Raw genomic sequence first — 24,326 nt, 5'->3', positions numbered from 1 at the left:
TAGAAATGGCAAACTGTGATTGACCTGCCCTAGTCCAGAAGCTGCCAAGGCTGACCTCCATGAGAAAATGATGAGATGCTCACAGAAGCTGCTGCACACCCATAGCTGTAGGTAGAGAAAATAAGATAAGAGATTCAAAAATGCACAGGAAATAATCTAATGAATTATTAATGGTGAACGAAGGGTGGCCATGGCAGGGGTAGGAGTGAGCCAGAAAAAAAATCTATATAGACAAAAGTATGTGTTGCTTGCATGCCTTACAGTATGTAATATTGAGATCAAGATTTCATATTGCATTATCGCGATTGTGAAAAGGCTGAATTTTTGGAATTTGTTTAATCAAATCTAGAACGTGTGTTTGTTTTGTTTACCTACCAAACACACTGCGTAGGCCTATAATCTTACCAAGAAAAGTAAGATTTTACAACAAATTTCTGTTAATGTTTCATACCTTTTTCTAAAATCTACTAGGACCATACATCTCCTTTACTCCTGAACAATGATGTCAGGTAAGCCGTATTATTTATTTTCTATTGACATAATTCGTAATTATTTTTAAGGCACGTTTACAAAAAAATATTGTAACAAGTTTAAATTATGAATAGCATGTTGGCAACAAAATGACTAGCCTCATCAAAACTAAAAGTTTTTATTTCAAACAAAGTGGACATGCATCTTTTATATTTCGTTTTCTATTGCTGCAGCTAACATATATTTTACATGCTAGACAAAGCAATATAAACAACAGTTGCGCATGCTCTCTTTACATCACTTTTGTAAAACAATATTATAACTGCCTTGCTGAGAGCTCTTATTTACAGACAGCAGTGGACTGTAAAGGTATCATGTTTAATTACTAAAGGTCTCCAAGTTTGATGAATTGTCCCAGATGAGGTCGCTGGTGCAAGGTCATCACGCGAGCCATTTTATTTACGGAAATCATATATAGGTACACACTTTCAGCACTAATTTCTTGTTTGTTCATCTTGATTACAATCGGCATGCTGAAAACTTTGTGTTGAGTTTAATAAGAGTTGTTAAAATATTGAAAATCAAAACAATGTGTGTCAATTTATTTGCTTGTCAAGTTAAAATGCAATGGACTCTTTACTATCTGCATCACCATGAATATAACAAAGTATTTAAGTCATTTTTACCATGGATGCTTTGCACTTTATTTAGTATTTACTTTTTAACCATAAAGTATAACTTAACAAATGGTTCACCCAAAAATGAGGGTGAATAAATGATACACAAGTTTCATGTTGTTCTAGACCTGTACGAATTTCTTTATTCTGAACACAGAAGCTATTTTGATAAATGATGGTAAACACAGAGTTAACAGTACCACCAGCCTTGTGTTTAGCATCATTTGTTAAAATATAATTTTCTGTAATAAAGAAACTCATGTAGGACCTGAAATCCGGAGTCATCTGACCAATCAGAGTAGACTGGACATTTAGGAAGGCTGGTTTTAAAGAGACTTGAGCTAAATCAAAGCGTTTTCATAGACTAAATCGGGTAAGCATGTAAGCAATTTATAATAATAATAATAATAATAATAATAATAATAATAATAATAATAATGCAATTTATTAAAGTTTCAATCACATATTTATTCTGGAAAACCACAATATTACAATAATGTGCTTATTTTTACCACAATAGGTGAGCTAAGTAATCAATGCTGTGTAACTTCAATGGTTGAGAAACAGACAAAGTTATGTTTACAGTCTGTTAAATACTCATGTGCCCATGCTGCCACTGCAAACTAATGTTGCTAATTACAACTAATTACTTGTTGACATAGAGACAGAGCGCAGCGCATCATAACCTGAAAACCACGCCCACCGGGGGGGGGAAAGCAATCCAACAGTCTCAATTGACTTTGTATTGCAAGAGGCCGCCTCCTTGTCATTTCTGGCTTATAACAAAAAACTGAATAATGCCTAAAAGCTGCTGTGTGACAAGATGTACAGCTAACAAGCCAAAGAACCCAGAAATAAGTTTTTATAAGCTGTCGAGCCGTAAAACCCAGCCTTTAAGGAGAATAAAGTGGATCGCCGACTACGTTTCCCCCTATTGGACGCAGTTTTACTAATAGGAGTACTATGAAAAGTTGCCTGTTTCCATTTCTGTTTCTAAACGCTCATTTTTTTGAAGTCGACAGCTTATAAAAACGGTTTTTGGTTTTTTTGGCGTGTTAGATGTACACCTTGTCACACAGCAGCTTTTAGGTATTATTCTGTTTTTAAGTTTAATCTGTAAATAAGTTTTTATAAGATGTCGACCCCAAAAAACGAGCGTTTAAAGACACAGAAATGGAAACAGGCAACTTTTCATAGTACTTCTATTAGTAGAACTGCGTCCACTAGGGGGAAACGTAGTCGGCTATCCACTTCATTCTCCTTAAAGACAGGGTTTTACGGCTCGACAGCTTATAAAAACTTATTTCTGGGTTCTTTGGCTTGTTAGCTGTACATATTGTCACACAGCAGCTTTTAGGCATTATTCAGTTTTTGTTATAAGCCAGAAATGACAAGGAGGCGGCTTCTCGCAATACAAAGTCAATGGAGACGGTTGGATTGCTTTCCCCCTCGGGTGGGCGTGGTTTTCAAATTTGCATAACTGCGCTCTGTCTCTATTGTGGGTTTTAAAGTAAAGTAAAATAAATCCACTGTATCATGGTTGTCAATGTCCATCTGTTTTATACATTACAATACATTAAAAGCTGCAAACCAGAAGTCTCAATCATCCTGTTTAAATGGGTAATTGGGACTCCCTGTCTGCTTGTGGAAAAGGTGGATATTATGATGCAAGCATAGACATTTTAATGAAGGCATAGAGCAGCAACATACCTTTCATTAATGGCATCTCTCCCGAGTAATCTGCTAAAAACAACAGAATACTTGGTTATTTATACAATCATTATTTCAGATCTAACAGAATCATCCTTTTAATCTGTTAACTGCTAAACCAGGAGTATCCAACTTTTTTCTGAGCAAGGGCTACCACGTTGGATAAAACAATCTGGAGGGCTACTTTTTTTGATCGTCTAATCACATTGTTTTTGTTTTACTTGTTGATTTTATTTTAATTGTTGATATGTTTTATAATTGTTTAAAATGTTAACATGCATAAAAAAGCCAAGCTAATATAAAAATATGTAATATATAAATATTAAAACTGAGGCTACTGGTTGGAGACCACTGTGCTAAACAATTTATTACCCTATCTACAAGTGGGAAAAGGTTTGGCAGCCCTAACCCAATGATTTTCCTGCACGTTATCATCATGCTCCCAAATTTGTGGGGTGGTGGGGGAACCATCTCAATCTACTTGACAACATAAAATGTTCACATTTACCCATGCACAGCAAAATATCTTGGGCAACATAGCCATATGAAACCCGTTCCTGTGAATTGACTGTTAAGCCAGAGTTTACTAAATAAGATGCAGCGTTGACCATTATAAGGTGGTCATTAAGGCAGTGACACCACTTTATACTGCTACACTGAACACTGAAGATCAAGTGAAGTCAAATGTACAGCATTTGTTTACTTCGTTAACCAATTAAAATGGCACTTTTTAAAACTATAACATTCTGTATAAAGAATATGGAAAAAATCATGTGACAGGACTAGATGTTATATTTATTTGGGTACAAGTCAAAGAAGCACTTTTGTAGTACAAACTTGCATCCATTTTGTCTGCACTGTTATTGCACTGTACAGGGTCTTGAATTATGTTTATATAATAATAATAATAATTATAATAACAAACTATATTATATATTATTATAAATTTTGTTGTTGTTAAAAATAAGTCACAATTCCAAAACATTAGAACATTTAAAAGGTATGAAAAAATACACTTACTACTATGTAACATTATTCCGGCAGGTATCTAAGAGGGATAAATATATCAATTAAGTATATTGACACGGTTACCAGGCTTCTTACGTCACTTTAAGATGCCTGCATGGATTGGCTTAGAGTCTGCAGAAAGTGGCCCGCTGCACTCTCGGAACGGAGAGACGTCAGAGGCCAGTCAGATGACCACAACGGAAGATCGTTCATCGTTTCATTATATATCTTAAAATTAAGAAATCAAAAATAATTTGTAAATATTAATTTGTATATATCAGTTCATACTCACCGACATCGTTTACGATTTTTACGTTTTAATTTGAATTCGACTCTTATTTCAGTAGTTGCTTTGTTCATCATTGTTGGTAAGTATTTACTTCAGCTAACTAACCAACAGAATACAAGAATCATAAAAAAGCATAAAAATAAAGATCATCATATAACACGACAACGGTTTTATGATTGTAATAAAAATTTGAGATAGGTAACATTAAATTCACCTGAGGGGAAGCTGACTGACGTCATTGACACAAGGGCGGGGAAATTAGTGCCGGAAATCTGAGGTAACAGCTGCTGCTGCTGACAATCATTTGTAAAACTTCTAGAAAATAAACAGTTTTTTTCCAGTACCCGTTACTTCTAAGTAGTGTGATCATTTCATGTTAACAACTACCGTGACCGCGCGTTAGTTCACGAAATGTCGAGACACATTTTGGTTATCGGAGTTTAGCATCTGCAAATCGTTTGTACGCTTAACTTCCACTTCCCAACTCTCGTCCCCCCCCCCCCCACACACACACACACATAATGGTTTACATCTCCCAAATATGAAACAGATTATTCAATTGTTATAACTAAGATTTGAGTCGATAAACGCCAATTTAAACAGAGAATCTGTGGCAGTATGTGAAAATCGTTAAACCCGCAACGTAAACCGAACTTATAACTAAGTTAAACATTAAATATTTTAACAAAAATAGTTACCTTACCAATTAACACACCCGCATTATCCAACATCAACGTAGAATCAAGAAGTGTGTGTTGCGTTTTTTATGGATCCGATTGAAAACCAGCTCTGACGTCAAAACCACTAATAGAAACGTTTTTATAATTATAAAAGGAGCGACTTAGAAAAACTAACCGTGTGTCTCAATCAGCTCCCTTGTTCAGTAGTCAGGGCACTGATCAGGGAGTCGGCCATTTTAAGGGCTGTCTCAATCGCAAAATCCGTTCAGTGCACTGGAACGTTCGTTCCCTAAAAATTCTCACAATGCAACGCAAAAACCAGTGAGCATCGATGATCCCTTTGTTCCCTAACCGGAAATCACGTGACCTTTTCTGAAGCTCGCCAACCGAACATCACGTGATCCAACTCAATAAACTTTATGAAATGTTACAGAACTTTTATAAAGACAAACGTTTGTTTTAGTTGTAAATATAAACACACATTGCTACACAGTAAGGGACCACAATCTACTCAATATTTAAAAGAATAATATTTAAAATTGTAAATATATTTATTACATTTAAAATGTAATTATATGCCTCCAATTTTATGCACAGATATGTAAGAGAATAATGACAGCATTTTTCACAATGTACTGTTTTTAAAATCAAGTCAGAAAGATGTTGGTTTTGCCGGTTGTTGATGAGTAACAGCTGTGAGTGATTACAACGCGCTTAAGCAGCCGTGACAGAAAATTAAGTGAACATCGTCCCAATGTGAAGTGAGCCATAGGTCCTTACCAGTGCCCGAACCTGTGTACACGATATACTGATTCACGACCTCGGGAGCTAGGGAACTAATTGAGACACACGGTAAGTCAAAAGCTGGATTTCCAAAATTATGTGAATTGAGATGTTCGCTGCACCTCACAACATGTCCGAGGACACTGATCATCATGGGGGTCAAGCGGAAAATCCTTCCGGTGCACTGAAACAAACATTTCCACGATGCAACCAAACTTCATGCAAGAGTTAAAATAAATAAATTAACAAAGAGAGAAAAAAACTTGCGACATAACTTTTTTATAAACACACATTGTTAGACAGGAAGGGACAACGATCTAACTTAATATTTAAATGTAATGTGCCTTCAAATGTATATACTGAGATGCAAAATAATAATGAAAGCGTTTTTCACACGTGTTTAAAAATCAAGTCACAGAGACGATGGTTTTGCCGTTTGTTGATGAATAACAGATGTGAATAATCACAATGCGCTTATAGCAGTCACGTTAAAAGAAAAAAAGTGAACAGTTTTCCAATGTTAAGTGAGGGTCCTTACCGGTGCCCGAAACCCCATGGACGATATACTGATCCGACTGAGACACACCCTGAGAGTCATTTTGTTTTAATGGCGGTTAGCAAACCAACTTTTGGTGCATTTCATGTCCGAGTTTTACACACAGATATGCAGAATAAAGTCTGTCTCGCCTGCACCTGGCGGCCATGTTGTCACAGATCAGCTCGCACACGCCTAACATTGTGTTTTAATGGAGCTTTTAAATAACTATAACTTTGCTAAATTCTACCGATTCTTAAACTGTTTGTTATAAACGTCAGAGATGTACTTGTGACAATGCATATATGTTCATAAAACACGTTTAAGCATCCAGAATTATAGCCACGTTAATAACGTTTGTAAGAAACCGAACCATTTGCAAATCCGTCAAGATCGTGCAGATCACTCACCTTACATCATGTACAACAGCCTTGCCTGTGACAGGATGGCCACCGGTGATGATGTTGGAGACTCCGCCCTAAGACATCTAGACTTTATTATGTAAATCTGTGGTAGATGCCAGCCTGTTATTGAATAAGCATCGAAAAAAGCGGCAGTCAACTTCCAAGTGTCGCTCTCGCGATACTTCAACTTCACATTGAAATAGATCTGCGCAGCCAGTCAACGCATGGTTATCAACACAATCTGCAAATAGGATATGCATTTGAAACGTAGACAACTGTACCTGGCAAAGGTTGAACCGCTTGTTGAACAATACAAACAGTTTAATAATGTAATTCCTGCAATTTTATGAAACATTCAAACAATATCACAAAACTAAATATTTAAATACCATATATAACAAAAACATAGGGCTTTAATGCATGTTCTAAATCATGACCAATAAGTCAATGTGATGGTTTACCAGATAGGGCTTAAGTCAAGTCCCTGAAGTAAAAAAAATGTTTGCGCCATCAAGACTAAAATCAGCTTGTACAGACATATCTTAAAAGTGCTGTAGTATTTTTCTTTTTCTAATGTATGTTTGTAAAAGATACTTAAAGGGATAGTCCACCCAAAAGTGAAAATTCTGTCACAATTTTTTTGACCCTCATGCTGTTCTAATACTGTATGAATTCTTTTTTTTCTGATAAACACAAGAGTTTTGATAAATGATGTAAGCACACAGCTGATTGTCCATAATAAGAAAAACAAATACGATGGAATTCAATGGGTACCATCAACAGTGTGCTTACAATCATCCATCAAAATATCTTCATCATCATTTATCACAATTCTTCCATATCTTGTTTTCCTACTACTAAAGTTAAACTATCTTCTTTTGTTCTTTTGTGTCAAAAGAAACTCATACAGGTTTATAACAAAATTATGGCATAATTTTCATCCCTGGGTGAACTCTCCCTTCAAATGTCCAGATATAACTAAGGTCTAGTCGTGGATTAATCTTAACCCTGTCTAGGAAACTACCCCAATATGTATGAGATAAGTTAATATTTTTACTTATAGTACATTAGTAATACTGATTTGTAATTGTGGGTAACATAAAAACACAAATCCCTTTGAACTCACTTTTAAGTGAACAACATAACAGATACCTGAAATAAAACAATGTCACTTAATTGAAACTAGTGAATCAATGAAAGAACTGCAAAATAATAGAACAAACATGGTTGTTTGTATGCCAGACATCCTTTTGTGCATCTTTGAGACATACTTTATCACCAAGACTTGCAAACTGACATTAAATGGTTCTGTAAGAGTTTCTTTATTCTGTTGCATACAAGAGAAGATATTTTGATAATTGATGTTAACTACGCAGCCGACGGTACCCACTGACTTCCATAGTAGGAAAAACAAATACTATGGAAGTCAAAGGGGGGACCATCAACTTTGTGCCCACAATCATTTATCAAAATATCCTCCCCTCCACTCAACAAAGGAAAGAAACTCATAAACAGTTAGAACAACATGACACTAATATGATTATTGTTCCAGTTAACGTTCTAGTGACCTTTAAAGTGTAAACAGCCCTATAAACTTGGAAGGGTTGCTGCCCTTCAGGAAGAGTTTAAACAATTATTCTGTAGTCAATGTAACTAGGAAGAATGGTTAAATTAAAATCCACATTATCTAAAAAGACCACAAAGATTCCATTAGCCTTTTGAATACGTATGAGCCACAACAAAGGCTGCGTCCGAAAACTCTAAATTGCTGCCTTCTGAGGCAGCTTTCCAAGGCAGCAAGGCATCAAGGCATGTCCGAATTCAATGTTTGGTTTACTTCCTGTCTCCTGAGATACCTATGCGTGGACGTACATTAAGAATGTGATTGGTCGAGTCCGGTCGAGTTCGAAAAAATAAAATGGCGGCCAAGGACGCGACTGGACCACCAATTTAGTGTAAATAAAGGTATATTTGTACTTTTTACACATTTTAATTGCATTTCTAGCGAGAAATTAGTATTGTAGTTTTCAAATATGTGATTAGTTATCACAAAAGCGCCCTCTGTTTAAATTTCAAACACGCTGCCTTAGAAGTGTGTCCGAAAGTCTTTCTCTGAGCTACCTTCATGCCTCCGAAGTCATTTCCTCATGAGGCAGCGAGGCAACGAGTCACTGCCTTGAGTTTTCGGACGCAGCAAATGTAATTACAATGATTTTTGTGTGTCAATGTTATGTTGTCTTCCCAGTTATAGAAAGTACATTATATTCTACAACAGTGACCGAAGTTCAAACTGTCGAAAACAAAAGGTATGTACACTTAACAGTTCACTGCATACAGCCTGTGGTTCTTAAGTCTGGTCTTGGGAACACGCAGCACTACATTCTAAATGTCTCTCTCATCTATTATGCCCTGTTCAGTTCAAAGTGCCTTATTATTAACCCTAAGGGGTAACTCTGAATTACTAAACACCCTAAGTTACTAAATGAAATATCCAAAATGTGAAATGCAGAATTTTTGCAAAACTGGAATTGAGAACCACCACATTACACAGAATAGGTCAGTTCAACTTTTGTATTTTTCTTTATCTTTTACAAGCATGGCTTGCAAAAAAATGTCTTACTGGACAATGCGAAGAAAAGCTAAAGCTAAGGTGGACAAGCAACTGCAGTCACTGCAAGAATCGTCATCATCATGGGAGGATGAGTTTGGTGGCATGCACAGTGACACTAACACAGTTGAAGATGATGAATTTATGGATTGTCTGTCTTATATTGATGAGCCAGAATGTGTCAATACCGCAAGTTCTTTAAATGACAGCGAGTCTGACACAGACTCTGACACAGAGTCTGAAATGTGCAATTCTTTACAGGATGACTTGGCAACTTGGGCAACAAATCATAAAATTCCACATGTTGCATTAAATTCTTTACTTGGCATACTCCGTCAGCAAAATTTGAACCTGCCAAAAGATGCCAGGACGCTGTTAGGAACAGTACGTTCCAGCACAGCAGAAGTTCAGAATAAAGCAGGTGGCCAGTACTATCATTTTGGACTTCTGCCATCCCTTTCAGGCATACTCCAGAACAACATGAGTATTTTGAGGACCACAACCAATTTAGAACTGCAGGTTAACATTGATGGTCTGCCTCTTTACAAGAGTTCGACAAAACAATTTTGGCCAATTCTTTGCACTGTGCAAAACTTGGAACAAGTCGAACCTGTGACAGTAGGTTTATTTTGTGGAGCCAGTAAACCCAACTCACTGGAGGAATATCTTGGAGATTTCATCTGTGAAATACAAGAATTAAGCAATGGTTTTGAATTTGAAGGAATTAACCTAACTGTACAGCTTACTTCAATGGTCTGTGACGCACCTGCACGTGCTTTTCTGAAGAGCGTAAAAGGTCACACAGGCTACCATGGGTGTGAAAGGTGCATTCAGGATGGCGTTTACCTAGAAAACAGGATGACATTCCCAAGACATGACATGCCCCTTAGAACAAACGACAATTTTAGAGAAAAAATTGATTCAGATCACCACCTTGGCACCTCACCTCTAGAAAGAACCTCACTGGACATGGTCTATGGATTCCCCCTTGATTATATGCACCTTGTGTGCCTTGGAGTCATGCGGCGGCTTCTCCTCTTGTGGCTACGGCTGGGTCCTCTAACTTGTAGGCTGTCGGGCTTCCAAGTCAGCGTATTAACAAAGAGGTTGCTTAGCGCCCAAGCAAGTGTGCCCATGGAATTTGCTCGCAAACCAAGGGCACTGAAGGAAATTGATCGATGGAAGGCGACTGAGTTTAGGCAGTTTTTATTGTACACAGGCCCTGTTATGCTGAAAGACCTGCTCAATTCAGAGGTGTACAAAAACTTTCTGCTGTTTTTTGTGGGCATTTTTATACTGTGTAACGACAGCCTAATTGGAGATCACATTGACTACGCAAATGAAATTCTGCACCTTTTTGTTACACACTTTGGACAACTATATGGCCCCAAATTTCTTTCCTACAATGTTCACAGTCTTATACATCTTGCAGAAGATGCAAAACACCATGGCGTCCTCGACAACTTTAGCGCTTTTAAATATGAGGATTACCTCAATAAACTGAAGAGACTTTTGCGAAAGCCTACATGCCCCCTTAGTCAGATTGTCAGAAGGTTTTCTGAAATGCCACAAAACAAAAAATCAAGACAAACAGTCACAAAAAACAAGCCACAAATGCTCAGAAAACAACATGCAGCCGGCCCTTTACCCGAATCTTTTCTGGAAGCCACACAGTATAAAGAACTAACAACATCTTTATACACAATCAAACTGGACCATGCTAACAGCTTTGTTTACATGGGAGGAAAAGTGGCAAAGGTTCAAAACATTATTTCACTGGGGGAAGACATTTACATTGCATACAGTACCTTTAACAACCACAAAAATTTTTTTGAATATCCCCTGCCATCCTCAGCACTTGGCATTCATCTTGTTGACACCATTGCAACAACATCAACAGAATTCTGCAAATTTGAAGAGATTGAGGGGAAGGCTTTTTTGGTTCCATGTGACCATTATTTTGTTTCAGTTCCTCTTCTACATACACAGTAGTTATTCATTTGTTTTCATTAGTTATTCATCAATTTATTCATCAAAAATCATTTCTTGTTTTATATTTGTTTGAAATAAATGTTAATTATTTATATAAACAACTAAAATCAGAACATTGTTAAACATTAACAGTCCCCGGTTGGTGCAGATAGAGAATGTACCTGATAGTTGAGTTTATAGAAGAGGGAACAACCGGTCCTATAGCACAACCATGGATCTCTGATGGACTTGCATGGTGGCCTCCATACAAAGATTTGGACCGGCTGCTGAGGAGTGTAAGGACGATGGAGACACCACAGCCTGAGAAAGGGTGGACCAAACATCAGGCAAGAATACTGTACGAGTCAGGTAAGCAGTAATTGTCACTGTAAATGGTACATAAAGATCAATAAGCAAATGATGGCAAACTTATTAATGTGTGACCTCTAATGGCTTAACCCATTAATAAGTGAAGATGCTTAATTTGTTTCAGCATCTTTTGAAAGCATTGCAAAAAAGTGGACGAAGGCATGCTATACCTCTGACATCAACTCTGAGCCTGAAACACCCAGCGGAAAAAGAATTCCAAAGTAAGTTACACCAAAAGCTATATTCATAAAAGCTATATAGTATATTTTACAAAACATTCTTTTCATTACGTAGTGTGATGTCATGTAAATAAAATCAAAAAATAAATCCTTGGCTGGAAATTCACATGGAAAGTCACACATAGGGAACATAGAATCTTTGTAAACAAGGTCTTTCAACTCGAGAAACAGGAATCAGAATTAAAATGATTTCCAAATATTCCAGAATCGAAAAGCCATATTTTACTACAGTATATAGTACATAGACTAGAACATTTTTACCATATATTTTGCCTCGAAAAATATATTGCTTTTTATTTTTAGAAAAAAAATTTACTCATCAGATGAAGAGGAAGATTTCCCCCTAAAAAAAAAAAAAAAAATTAAAGCTTTACCTGCGCAGAGTTTGAAGGTTCCACCAGCTCCGACTGCTCCACCAGCTCCACTGAAGGCTCCAGCAGCTCCACCTAAGGCTCCACTGAAGGCTCTGCCGAAGGCTCCAGCAGCTCCACCAAAGGCACCACCAGCTCCTAAACACATCATAGGTAACAATGATTAGTTAAAATGTATGTTACATACATGTGTAACTACTAAGCAGTAAAAAAATTTCCAGCAGCTCCACCAAAGGCACCAGCAGCTCCACCAAAGGCACCAGCAGCTCCACCAAAGGCACCAGCAGCTCCACCAAAGGCACCAGCAGCTCCACCAAAGGCACCAGCAGCTCCACCAAAGGCACCAGCAGCTCCACCAAAGGCACCAGCAGCTCCACCAAAGGCACCAGCAGCTCCACCAAAGGCACCAGCAGCTCCACCAAAGGCACCAGCAGCTCCACCAAAGGCACCAGCAGCTCCACCAAAGGCACCAGCAGCTCCTAAACACATCATAGGTAACAATGATTAGTTAAAATGTATGTTACATACACGTGTAACTACTAAGTGCTAAAAAAATCATTATTTTCAGGTCCTGTTGTGCAACCTTTGCCAAGCAGTTCAAGCAGAACAGGAAACTCTTTCAGCAACTGTAAGTTTGAAACAAAACTGTTAGAAGTAAAAACAACAATGGTTTAAGCACTTTGTGCCATGCCCAAAACACTCCTTACCAATGGTAAACTGTATTGCATGGGATCTCTTTGCTTGAAGCTTGATTATGTTTTATTAGGCCCACTTCTGTTTTTATTTGTTATTGTTTGAACAGAAACAATGCCTATACTATAAAGCTAAAACTCCAGCTTTAACAAACACAACCTCTGCTTTCCAAGTGCAAAAGTAACACAGTCTTGCAGCATCTGAATATACAATTCCCTTTGCTAACATCAGTGTCTGGCTGTGACCTCTTTTTTTTTTTGAGGGCACACAATGCAAAGTTTGTCACAACATGCGTTTAGCCCATCAACATATCTGTTCAGTGCGTCATGTAAACTTGTGGGCATCACATGTCATTTCAAAGGGGTTTATGATAAAAGAGACACTCATGTTTGCTAGATACTTGCCTAACCTCATGTGTAATCAGTGTTAAGTTAGTATCTTGCGAGTATTTTGTGAACAAGCCCTCATAAACCCTTTTGACGCCTGTGCAGCTGGCACATATTTTGACACATGCTTTTGACGCATGATGCACACAGATTCACATGACGCATAACACACATTTTAAATTCACGCCGCTCAGAAGAGAAGTCACTGGCAGACACTGGCTAACATAGATCTGTCACTAAAGTGAAAAACGCCCGCATGTGCACCAGGTTTAAATGAGGGGTCAGAGTCACGGTGGAGCACAGCGACTGACGGCAGGCATGTATGTAAAGCACCTGTTGTGTTATAGTGAAAAACATGATGTGCAAAAATGTATTTGTTATGGTCAATTGATTTGGTGAAATCAAAATGAATGAATGGGAAACACTATAATAATAACTGCTTTAATGTGATATAGCATTTTTTTCTATACTAACCTGCCATAACCAGATTCACACAGTCAGAAATGTCATTTTTATCTCTCTGCAAATAATTTTTTCTCAGAAAAGTAAATTTGTCATTTACTAAGGTCAACCACATGACAATGGTTAATGTCAAGCCCTAAATTACCAGTCATAAACAAGGACATTTGCATAATCACATGATTAACCTACCAAATCTACAATTTCAGCTTTGGACTTCATACCAACAAACTTATATGAGGCAGACCAGCCTGAGAATGCTTGGGGTGAACACACATATAATCAAGGTAAAAAAGAGCATTATTTAGCATTTGAAAAACCGAAAGGTATTTGCCCATGAAAAACACCCTAACATTAGGTGATGCAATTTTCTTTACAATACATTAGAGAACACCATTTCTGTCCCAAGACCCTCAGGTTTCCAAGAAGACACAACACAATGTAAGTTATTAAAACATAATTACAATTACAAAAATAGCTACATACATTTAATATTTAAGGGCCAGTTTTCCAGACAGTGTTTAGATTAATCCAGGACCAGGCCTTCGTGGATCAGGCCAGGTGTGCATTTTGAGACTAAACAACCGCACCAATATGTAAAGATATATCAATGCAAGGTGTTTTTAAAATTAGGGCAGCTCAAACTTACATTTTAGTCTAGAAATAGAATAAGCCCTGTCTGGCAAACCACTCCCAAGTGTGTTAAATATTGTTTAACACAAAGCTAGAGGCACAATTTAATTTCAGGTAGAGAATTAAGGCCTTGATAATATCAAGCAAACATCTTACCAATTGCTCTACTTTTACCTCACAGCGCTCAGACTTTTTGCCACTTGTAACCGCAGTCTTGTGCATACCTTCTATATGTGGATTTTGTCATGGTAGCAATTTCAACTCTTTCATTGGCTTCAGGTGGCCCAGGCTTCATTCAGCAAGATGAGCAAGGACATGCTTGGAGTGCATATCCACTTGGCAATCAAGGTAAATAAGCATTAATACTCCTCAATTAAAGTGGTCACAACATGTGTTTTTATTTGTATTGTTTTATTACGTTCGCTGAGGTGTACATGTAATATTACTTAAGTTTGTTTTTGTCAAAAACACAGTAATTGAAGAAATGTAGACCATGTTCCACCCTGTTTTACCCACTCTGGTTAAAAAATTATTTGTGTGCTTCTGTATGGCCTCACTTTGTGTCCACTAGTTTTCCACTGCCAGCAACAGAACAATATTTGTCTGACATTGCAATCTTACATTTAAGTCACTCTTCTAACTGAACACCAGTGGGCTGTTACTATTCCAGCCATTCATTTTAGTTAAGAATGGTTTCAAAAATGCTTTTGTTATTGAAATCACAACATAAATTACATCCTACCACAAAAGGTAATACAACTTTTTTGTATCATCTATTAGAGATAACATATTCTGAACTGAGACCCTTTCAAGACCTGAGAGGAACATATGAAGAACGAACGCCGAGTAAGTAATAAAAACTGTAGCTATTGTCCCAGCTCTTTAGAACCTCAAATTGTAAACTTACATACAATCACTGAATCATAATGAATCATAAATCATTAGTGTGTTAAAATCAGTCGTAGTCATTCACTAGGGCTGGGAACTGTGACCAATTTAGCAATACGATTCTTTTAAATATGCTTTCAGTTTTATTTTGAGTGCAGGGTGTCTGCAGGTTTCACCAACTCTAATTCAAGACTTTTAAAAGACCTTTTTAAGACCATTATGAATGCAATTTAAGACCTACATCACAGCAATGCGGTGCAATTTTATAGTCCAGTGTGCATGCCTCCATGCATTTTTTTTACCTTTTATCTTTCATGACAAATAAGCAGGGCCAGACGGAATCCGCAGACTTTTTATGCTTTTTCTCTGGAAATTTTTTGGAAAATTCTGTGGAATGATTTTAAATGTTTTTAGAAACATTTTTATGTGCTGCTGAGTGCTGACTGTCGTGGCACATAGATGACACAGAGACAAGTAATATCTGTTTAACTCAGTGGTAAGTTTTATTTCATCTCAAATTTCAAATGGTTGGTGCTCTCTATCATTAAAAACAATCACATCAAACAACACGCGCAGGGTTTATGTACTTGTCACATACACGCGAGGCTACCTATGTGTGCTTGTCGTCAATGACGGTTATGGTCACAAACACGCTCAAGCGTGGTTTATGTGTGATTGTCAATCACAGGCATTAAATTCGCGGGTGCGGATTCCGTTTGGCCCTGCAAAAAGATGTATTTTATAGGGGTGTGACACGAGACTGGGTTCACGAGATATTTAAAGTTTGTGGATATTACAAGATATTTTTCACCTTGAAACTTAAATCCTGGTGCAAAAGAAGATATTTGTTTAATACATTTTTGCAATATTACTTGAAACTGTCTTTACTAACTGATAAAAGACTATTTATTAGGTGCACTGAAAAAACATCAGCCAATCGTTGACGCAATCATCGCGTCAACGATTGGCCCTCTGGCCTGTCAATCACTGTCATTACGTTCCTTGTGAGAGACGTGCACGCTCCAGTAACTTTACACAAGCGACGCATGCGCATAGCGCATGAAACTCCGTCTTTAGTTTCGGTTTGTTTTCATTGTCGCTCCGGCTTTCCTCCTTGAATTTGCACCATGGAAGATAAGAAACCCGAAGGAGAACGCAAAAAAAGACTTTTTAAGTTGCTGAGAAGAGGAGAAAATTGTCAGAATAACGTAATCTAACCAGAGTCGTTCTTGGAGAAACATTTCAACCTGGAGAGAAATGAAGGAACAGAGAGGTGTTAAGACAGACGCGCAGTTCGCAAAAATTCTCCTCGACAGGTAACAGTGATTATTCTTTCTTTGTGGAATAATTGAAGAGTTTGGTTCCAAAACGCGATAAACGCCATTTTTGAAAAAAATGAGTTACTGCCAAAATCAGTATTATATCAGGTCAGTAGTTAAAAGTAAATAATTAATTTTACGCAAAATCCAATACCCGCCGTGATATTCTGTCATCTTTTCTCCCTTTTTTCCCAAAATGCGACAAACGCCACTCCTGCTTTTTTACAGAATGCAGTAAATCCATTTCTGATATTACAGCGGACCATTCACGCAATGTAAACAAACATGGCGGCGCGCTGAGTACACGGAGTCCTAGTTTTCCTCATCTACTTTGTACTTCGTGATCAACAAACATAACAAAATAATACTTTAATAGCATTGCCAAACCTGTGATGGTTTTCTGTGACGGGAAAGAAACGTAAGCCATCAACAGCTAATAATTTCCGCGAGAGGCACGCGGGTGCTTGTTCTCCCAACAGCATCAAGCTTCTCATGCTAAAACATTGTGTTCTTAATATAACAAAGTAAGTGTTTTGGTTTATGCCATTAATGTTTATTTTTTAATCATTGTATACCACTAGTCAACTAAATAAATATAAAATGGTAAAGATGAATGCACATTTATACATTGATCTAATAGATTTATAGCATTTTGAAATAAAAAAACTGTCATGGATTTATTGCATTTTGTGGAAAAAATAATTAGTTTTTATAATAAATCTTTGAAAATCAAGTTATGGATTTGAATTTTTTATGTTTTTATAACCTAAAGATGCTATGTGAAAGTTTGTAACAGAAAATAGTGGTTTTCATCTTGTCACTTTCTTGGTATAGAAAACACGTTTTTACCGAAATTTGTCAAAATGGATTTATTGCGTTTTGGAACCAAACTCTTCAATTATTGTTGTACTGTCAGGTATATCGACGTTGTTCTTGTACTGTAGTTGTAAGTAAGTGACCAGTCTGCTACACGCTAGTTGAAATGGGAGTAGCGTCGACTGATCTAACGTTACGTCTTATGTATTTATTATCATATCATTTCACATAATGAATCCACTGATGCGACACAGCATATGTGGTAAACAAACACTCGTGTTCAAATACTCGTGCATGAGTTTTGGAAGGCGTTCCCTAGAAATGAGCTGTGAAGGAGGGGGGCTGTTCTTACGCATGCGCTTGTTTAAAAAACTCAGTAACGGTCTTTGGATTCAGTTGGCGAAAACATCCTCTTTTGCGCCTTTAATGATAAAATGTATGCATAAAATATAGCCTTTTAATTTACTAAAATCACAACATTTTGATGTTTCAACCAATCTAGTGTTTTCAGGACTGAGAGATTTCTGCAGCAGCTTTGTTTCTCTCACACTGCATGTGTGCCTACAACGCTTTGATGCCCATTGTTCCGAGTTTTAAAACTTTCTTGCAAAATAAACAACGAACCTTGTATACAATCAATGTTTCATTAAACATTTTAGTTTTGCAAACATGGAATTTATTTGGTGTGCTGTCACTTTAAAACCTACATTTATAACACAGATCAAATATACTGTTACACATGCGTTTTCTTTCGGAATTGTTGACATTTACATAACAGACTGAGGATAATCGTGACAATTTGAAATGCTGGGTTAATATGTCCATTCAAGTGCAAGGAAACATGAACCCAGTATTTGCATGTTAAATCATTGAGATGCGGCTTTGGACTTTTCAAACTGTGCATAAGTATTATGGGTATTAAAATAAAAATCTAATTTTGAACATTCATTGAATTTAACAATAAGAAAATGAATTTTAGGACACACACACACACACATGATGATGACAAAGCTGACAGGGATTTTTATTCTTAGTGCAAGCAGTTTTTCTTACTATTTCAGAATTATTTATCCTTTTACCACGGGCCTGTTGAATGCTGTATTCTGATTGGCTGAGAAATGTTACATGGGTGTTGATGATTTTTCTGTAAACCTGATGATGTTACTGAGCCAGAGGTCAAAGTGTTGCAAACTAAGTGCTCTTCCGCCTTACAATATAGTTCTCATTTGATGACCGCTTAAAAAAAAGCCACGTTTTATTTTGTGCCACCATACTTGGAATGAATGGGCTAGACTAAATGCTAACACATTCAAGGTGCACTGTGCGAAGATGAAGTGGACGCATTGAAAAAAGAGTATTATATATTATATTAATTTGTCTAAGTTGAGGTAAGAACATAGTAAAATATTGAAAAACGGTGTCATTTTCCTTTAAAACTGATGCCATCGATCCGGGCGCATCCTAAAGACCAGGCACATCCCTAATTTCTAGTTGTTTTGAATGCTTATTACAAATTTTTTTTCCATTTTTAATTTTATAAAACATTGTGTGTGTAAATTTGTCATGGTTGCAATTACTACTTACTGTGCCAACTCAACCCCTTCCAGCTCCAGCTGTCCCAGTGAGCTTCTACCAGAGGGATGATGTTTGGGGTGAACATCCATCTAACTTTCAAGGTAAAACCATTAATTAGCTCATGCAGGAAACACATACCCGTCAAATAAATAACTCAACATTTAAAATGTTTTAATCCATTAGAGAACACAACCTCTGACCAGAGACCCAGTACCCACCAAGGACATACCAACAGAACACATAGTAAGTCAGTTGTTTAATATGGATGGGATCAAACACTTGGACTACTGGGTCAAATGGGAACTTAGGATCAAATGGGTGAAGTTGCTGATTTATTAGAGTTTGATTAAAGACAAATTGTGATGCACACAATCTAGGAAATGGTGCACCCTGTGACTACCTTTTTCTTAACGTGTTTTCCTGTTTTTCTTTTAATCGTTTTCCTGTGTCATTCAACTTTATGGACTTTAATGCTTTGAATTCTTTATATTTGTTGATTTCTTGAGTTAATACTGATGTCTGGTGAAAATTTAATGTGAATAACCTTATTGGAAATATATGTACTGAAATAAATTGACTCGTTCAATAATCATTTCCCCTACTGCATGTAAATTATAACCACCTTTCCTCACACACTCTGACACCGGCTGCTCTGTGATGTGACCGACGTTCACTCACACTGAATTCAGGCAACAGACACATTCAGTTTTTAATGTCTGCCCTCTAACAAAACGAAATTATTTTATTACAAGAAAAACATCAAAACTACGGTGGAAGACGGTGCCTCAGTGGGCAAGTGACCTAATGAGAGGTTAAAGCACTGTGTATCACCGGTTACACAGACCATTGCAACAAGCCTAATCGTGGATTAACTGTATTTTTGCATCCCAACATGCCATACCACAATTCAGGCCTGTGGCACACCCTACACAAGCATTAACATGCATAACAAAAACGAAAAATTCTAAAAATAGGTTAATTCATGTTGACTGGGACACTTTTTGACATCTCAATGTAAAAAAATTTACATAATTGTAACATAAATTTTTGCATGAAAAAAAAACATTAGCAGATGGACACCATAATAAAGAATAAAAGACTAAAACCAAATAATTCAAGTGTTTGTGCTTGCAGGTGCTTGTAGTATGAGACAGGCATGTCGGTGGAGTTCTGTCTCTGAACAATGTACACGTAAGTTAAATTGAACTGTTGCATTTAGAAAATGATACATTTCATTGTCTTCCAAAACATTTTAATCTTACTGCAATTACAGCTGTTGAGAGGGCAATATTGGTGGCAATAGGTGAACTGGAATTCAAAATCAATCACCTGACTTCAGTAGTCCAGTCCCTTGCAGGAAATAGACAGCTCATAGCACCCATGTCCATGGAAAGTGAAGAAAATGTCTTTCCTCTCACATCCATGGAAGAACTGGACAGGCTGGAGGAACAATTATCTGAAAGAGAGGTGATGGAAAAAATGGTGAGCATTACTGATAGTTTCTATTGTATTACATACTAATGTAAATTACTATAAAACTCATTACTATTGTAATGAAATTAAAAGTTAAAAAGTATGTAGTATGTTGTTTGTGTTTTGTTGGTAATGTTTTGAAATTATCTTTAATGTATTAAGGTAAACAAATTATCTGTTCGTGGAGGGCACACAATGAAAAAAACAATATGGAGAATCTGCTCCAAAGTCTTTGGCCCAGTTCTCGCGACACAGTTAAACTGGTGTGGAAGGGGAGACAAACGTGGGATTAGACAAACCAGAATTAAAGAACTGCTAATAGGTAGGTTCAAAATGTATTATACATATTCAATAATTTGAAAAATGTAACTGTCAGTACAGTACACTGTCCTTTGCATATAGGCTTATGACTTGCAGTTTAAACCATCATGTTAAAAATGGTTCCACACAAGGGTTTGAAGTTGTCATGCGCATCTCGTCAGTAATGCCGGTCCAGTAGTAAATCGCCATCACCTGCTTTCAGATGGAGATTAGAACGGCTGCCTGTACATTATCCCGCTTATTACAATGTACATTATCACTCGTACAAGTAGTACCGGCTATGCGTTATTACTTTGGAGTGGTTATTATTTGAAAAGAACGAACCTGCAAATGTCTCAACTGACCAATCAGAATCAAGCATTCCAGAGAGCCGTGTAATAAGCATTGTTTAAATATTTTTTTCTCTTTCAATAGAAAAATACAATAAAAAAAAACTAACCAGTATTACAAACTTTTTTTTTAAAACATCTCTTGTCAGCAGTAGATAGCTTCTTTTTTAAAAACAGACTATATAAGACCGAAAAGTGTTAGTATAATAACACTATTTATTATCACTATCCTGACTCCTAAACTCAATCAGGCTTTATTCTATTAAATATAATAACATTACTGTAATTATATTGGTAATATTTTAAAATAAGGGTCCATGAACCATAATGAACTAACCTAAATTAATTTTTACTTAAATATGAAATAATGCTGAGTTAAGGCACTTATCATAAACTAATGAAGAGTCATCATATTGAGGTGAGGAGTTGTCGTCATGGTACAGAGCCCCTCCCGTTGTCAGGATTCCGGCGGCAGAACATGATCGTTTTGTTTGTTCTTAGCTCGGTAGTAGAGGAGGTTTTTCGCAATTCTACACTGTTTTACCATGCCTGGCAGTTACTACTGCATTAAAAACTGCTTCAGTACCTCACACAGTACATCTGGAAAACATAGGAACAATGGAATACACAGTTTTTAGGTTACCGAAATGGAGACACCATTATGCATAACAAAGCCATCTCAAACAATGGCATATTTGCATCAAAAATGTCATAATTGAACGAATGACACTTAATAACAGTTGTCATAAACATGCATACAACCTCCTTCATATTCATGACATGTGTCATGTCATAATTATGAAGGTTTTATGTCAGTCTTTTATGCACACCCCTTCAAATAAAGTGTTACCCACACTGTTAATGGCTTTAATATAACCAGGACATTTACATCTTGCAAGCACACATACCATAGCCAACCCAGAACTGGTTTGTCCACTTCGCAGCCCCAACACAAAAACCTGGTACAACAGTATGTGTCATTGGACTAAAATCAAATTACAACTAAATACCTAAACATTCTACATCAAAACATGTTGGAAACGTTTGTGTACATTGAACATCTCGTTACACTCTAGTGTTTAGAAACCGTCGCAGTTAATTACTCTGTCATTTTGGTCAAGAAGTGTCTGCTAAATGCAATGTAATTACAATACACTAAACGCATGTGAAGAAACTTAAGTTACCTTTGCCAGTACAACGCTGTTTGTGAGCTTTTTTCTGTAATGTCCCTTCCTTTCGCCTTATCTTTTGCATTGTTTTATTCCTTTTCTTTACCGTATTTGTAGATCGTCTCTGTCCTGCCGAAATAATAAATGAAAGAGCTCTGGAAGTCGCGCCTCTGTGAAGTTGCCCCTGGCAACCGATAGCGCTTCCCACCGTCATGGCCGACCGGCACAGACCCCGCCCAAATCGGCACGTGACTCCTCACTCTCAATACTATAACATGACCCAACAAATGAACTCAATTCATTGTTTATTAATACATTAACTAAAAACATGTCAAGTTGTACTCTTCATTAGTTTATGATTAGCACATAAAGAGATTAACCGCTGGTTGACGTAGCTCCAGCTTGAGAACACTGTACCTCTCACCGTCTACTATTGTGCTGTGGTATTTTCTGCATTACACTCTAGCGCAGCGGTTCCCAAACTTTTTTCCTGCGCACCCCAATCCCACTTAAAAAAAAACCCGCAAAAAAGCTTTTTTCTCGCCATACAGTTTAATCATACGCAAATAACCAGAACACGCAATAACAACATCAACAAAGTTTCAATTTAATGTAACAAAGCTACGCACAAGCTTCCACTTTAAAGATTTCAGCAAGTTAATCATATTAAATAGTATATATGGAATTAATAAAATGAGTTGGCACGCATATAGCGGCTGCAGTGCATAACAGAAGATCAGTGCGTAGAAAAAGACAGCAGCTGTCTTCTACGCTTCTATCAAAACTAATAAATTATACTTTTTTATTTCAAATAAAAGCAATTACAAAGGAAATGTTTACTGTTCATGTTTTTATTCATTTATTGTATGGAAAAATCCCACTTAAAGACTTAAACTGCTCTAGCGCTACATTGTCGCAACCACAGCGCAGCGTGTCAAATTACGACATTGCAGGCCCTTACATTACGTTAAGTGAAATCAAACTTGACAACCAAGATATTGTCGACAATTTTTTATTGTCGACGTTATCGACTAATCGTTTCAGCCCCACACATACAGCCAATACTAAATGAAAATGCCACTACTTAGCTTACCTTTTCCCGTTGACAATGCCACAGCGCGAAAAACACGTGTAGTTGACACGTGCCAGTGCGTGTATCATCAGGGCTAATGTGACTAATAATGTGTGCCTGCTAAAACCGCAAAAAAATAACTTTTTTAGATTCTCCTACATAATATAAAGAATATTCTGAGAAAATAACTTATATCATTGATATCTTTAACCGAGTAAGACCATGTCAGATATTAAAATCATACTGAAATTATTGGGTGAAATCAAACTTTCATATTATAATCTCAGAATTAGATTTTTTATATTCGACGCTGGTTAAGTTTTTATAAAGTTAATATGTAACGAAATAAAATAAAATATACATACACACATCCTTCCCCGCTCTGACAGGTGCCTCCACAGCGCGAAAATCACGTGTAGTTAAACGTGCACAATAGTATAATGTGATGTCTAAAAGTCTAAATTTGTTTAGATGCATACTGCCACCTGCTGTACCGGGGTATTTAGGGCTTTACGTCATTCGGTATACTAATAATTTTACAGAGACAGACCTTGGCTTAATTGCACCTTAATGTTTGTTACTATTGTGTTATTGTATGTTTCTGGTTTAATGTATAATGCTTTGTCAATATTGTAAGTGACACAATCATGCCAATAAAGTTCTTTTAATTGAAAATTGAGAGAGAGAGAGAGAGAGAGAGTGAGAGAGAGGGAGAGAGAGGGAGAGAGAGGGAGAGAGAGGGGGAGAGAGAGAGAGAGAGAGAGAGAGAGAGAGAGAGAGAGAGAGAGAGAGAGAGAGAGATCTTAACTGTATGTATTTCCTGTTAACCTTAGTTCTTATCTTTTAACATGCAGCTGCAGCTATGAGAAATACTGGGCTTCCATCCCCTACTGAAGCAGAGGCGGAGAAAAGCATTAAGGATTTTCTCCGTTTGGCCCCTTCAAGAATGTCCTCTTAATCAGTTTTATGTTTTAAGTCATGTTTTTTAATATGTTCTTTTTGTTGTTTGACATTTTAAACAAATGAATTTATTGACAGTTAATAAATTGATAAATCATTTAACAACTCTGTGATTTCA

General features: G+C 36.9%; 1 protein-coding gene and 1 long non-coding RNA gene across 6 annotated transcripts; one reads left to right on the top strand and one right to left on the bottom strand.

Annotated features, from left to right (window-relative positions):
- Nucleotides 1–22: 22 nt before the first annotated feature.
- Nucleotides 23–6,807, bottom strand: LOC141366037 (uncharacterized). Of its 2 annotated transcripts, none has more exons than XR_012370978.1 (4): nucleotides 6,564–6,807; nucleotides 3,879–4,094; nucleotides 2,859–2,891; nucleotides 23–105 (listed from the first exon to the last, which is right to left on the bottom strand). It is a non-coding gene; the product is annotated as an uncharacterized lncRNA (long non-coding RNA). The 2 variants fall into 2 exon arrangements; XR_012370979.1 differs by having other exon boundaries at nucleotides 2,859–2,888; nucleotides 3,963–4,094.
- Nucleotides 4,052–24,313, top strand: LOC141366034 (uncharacterized). 4 transcript variants are annotated; one of them, XM_073871063.1, is made up of 17 exons: nucleotides 4,080–4,234; nucleotides 8,803–8,863; nucleotides 11,290–11,505; nucleotides 11,630–11,726; nucleotides 12,048–12,268; nucleotides 12,340–12,609; nucleotides 12,684–12,743; nucleotides 13,863–13,940; nucleotides 14,041–14,094; nucleotides 14,566–14,634; nucleotides 15,067–15,132; nucleotides 18,917–18,985; nucleotides 19,068–19,127; nucleotides 20,019–20,075; nucleotides 20,158–20,366; nucleotides 20,520–20,679; nucleotides 24,103–24,313. In XM_073871063.1, the coding sequence occupies exons 3-17, from the start codon at nucleotides 11,313–11,315 to the stop codon at nucleotides 24,204–24,206; spliced, it is 1,767 nt and encodes a 588-aa protein (XP_073727164.1). In that variant the 5' UTR covers nucleotides 4,080–4,234; nucleotides 8,803–8,863; nucleotides 11,290–11,312; the 3' UTR covers nucleotides 24,207–24,313. The 4 variants fall into 4 exon arrangements, with proteins under 4 accessions (XP_073727161.1, XP_073727164.1, XP_073727162.1 ...); XM_073871061.1 differs by having other exon boundaries at nucleotides 12,337–12,609; XM_073871062.1 differs by lacking the exons at nucleotides 4,080–4,234; nucleotides 8,803–8,863 and having other exon boundaries at nucleotides 11,166–11,505; nucleotides 12,337–12,609.
- Nucleotides 24,314–24,326: the final 13 nt, after the last annotated feature.

Source organism: Misgurnus anguillicaudatus, chromosome 9, assembly GCF_027580225.2.
Source record: "Misgurnus anguillicaudatus chromosome 9, ASM2758022v2, whole genome shotgun sequence".
Lineage (NCBI taxonomy): Eukaryota > Metazoa > Chordata > Actinopteri > Cypriniformes > Cobitidae > Misgurnus > Misgurnus anguillicaudatus.
The sequence above is the reverse complement of the archived record's forward strand: the minus strand, read 5'-3'. Positions and strand labels throughout refer to the sequence as shown.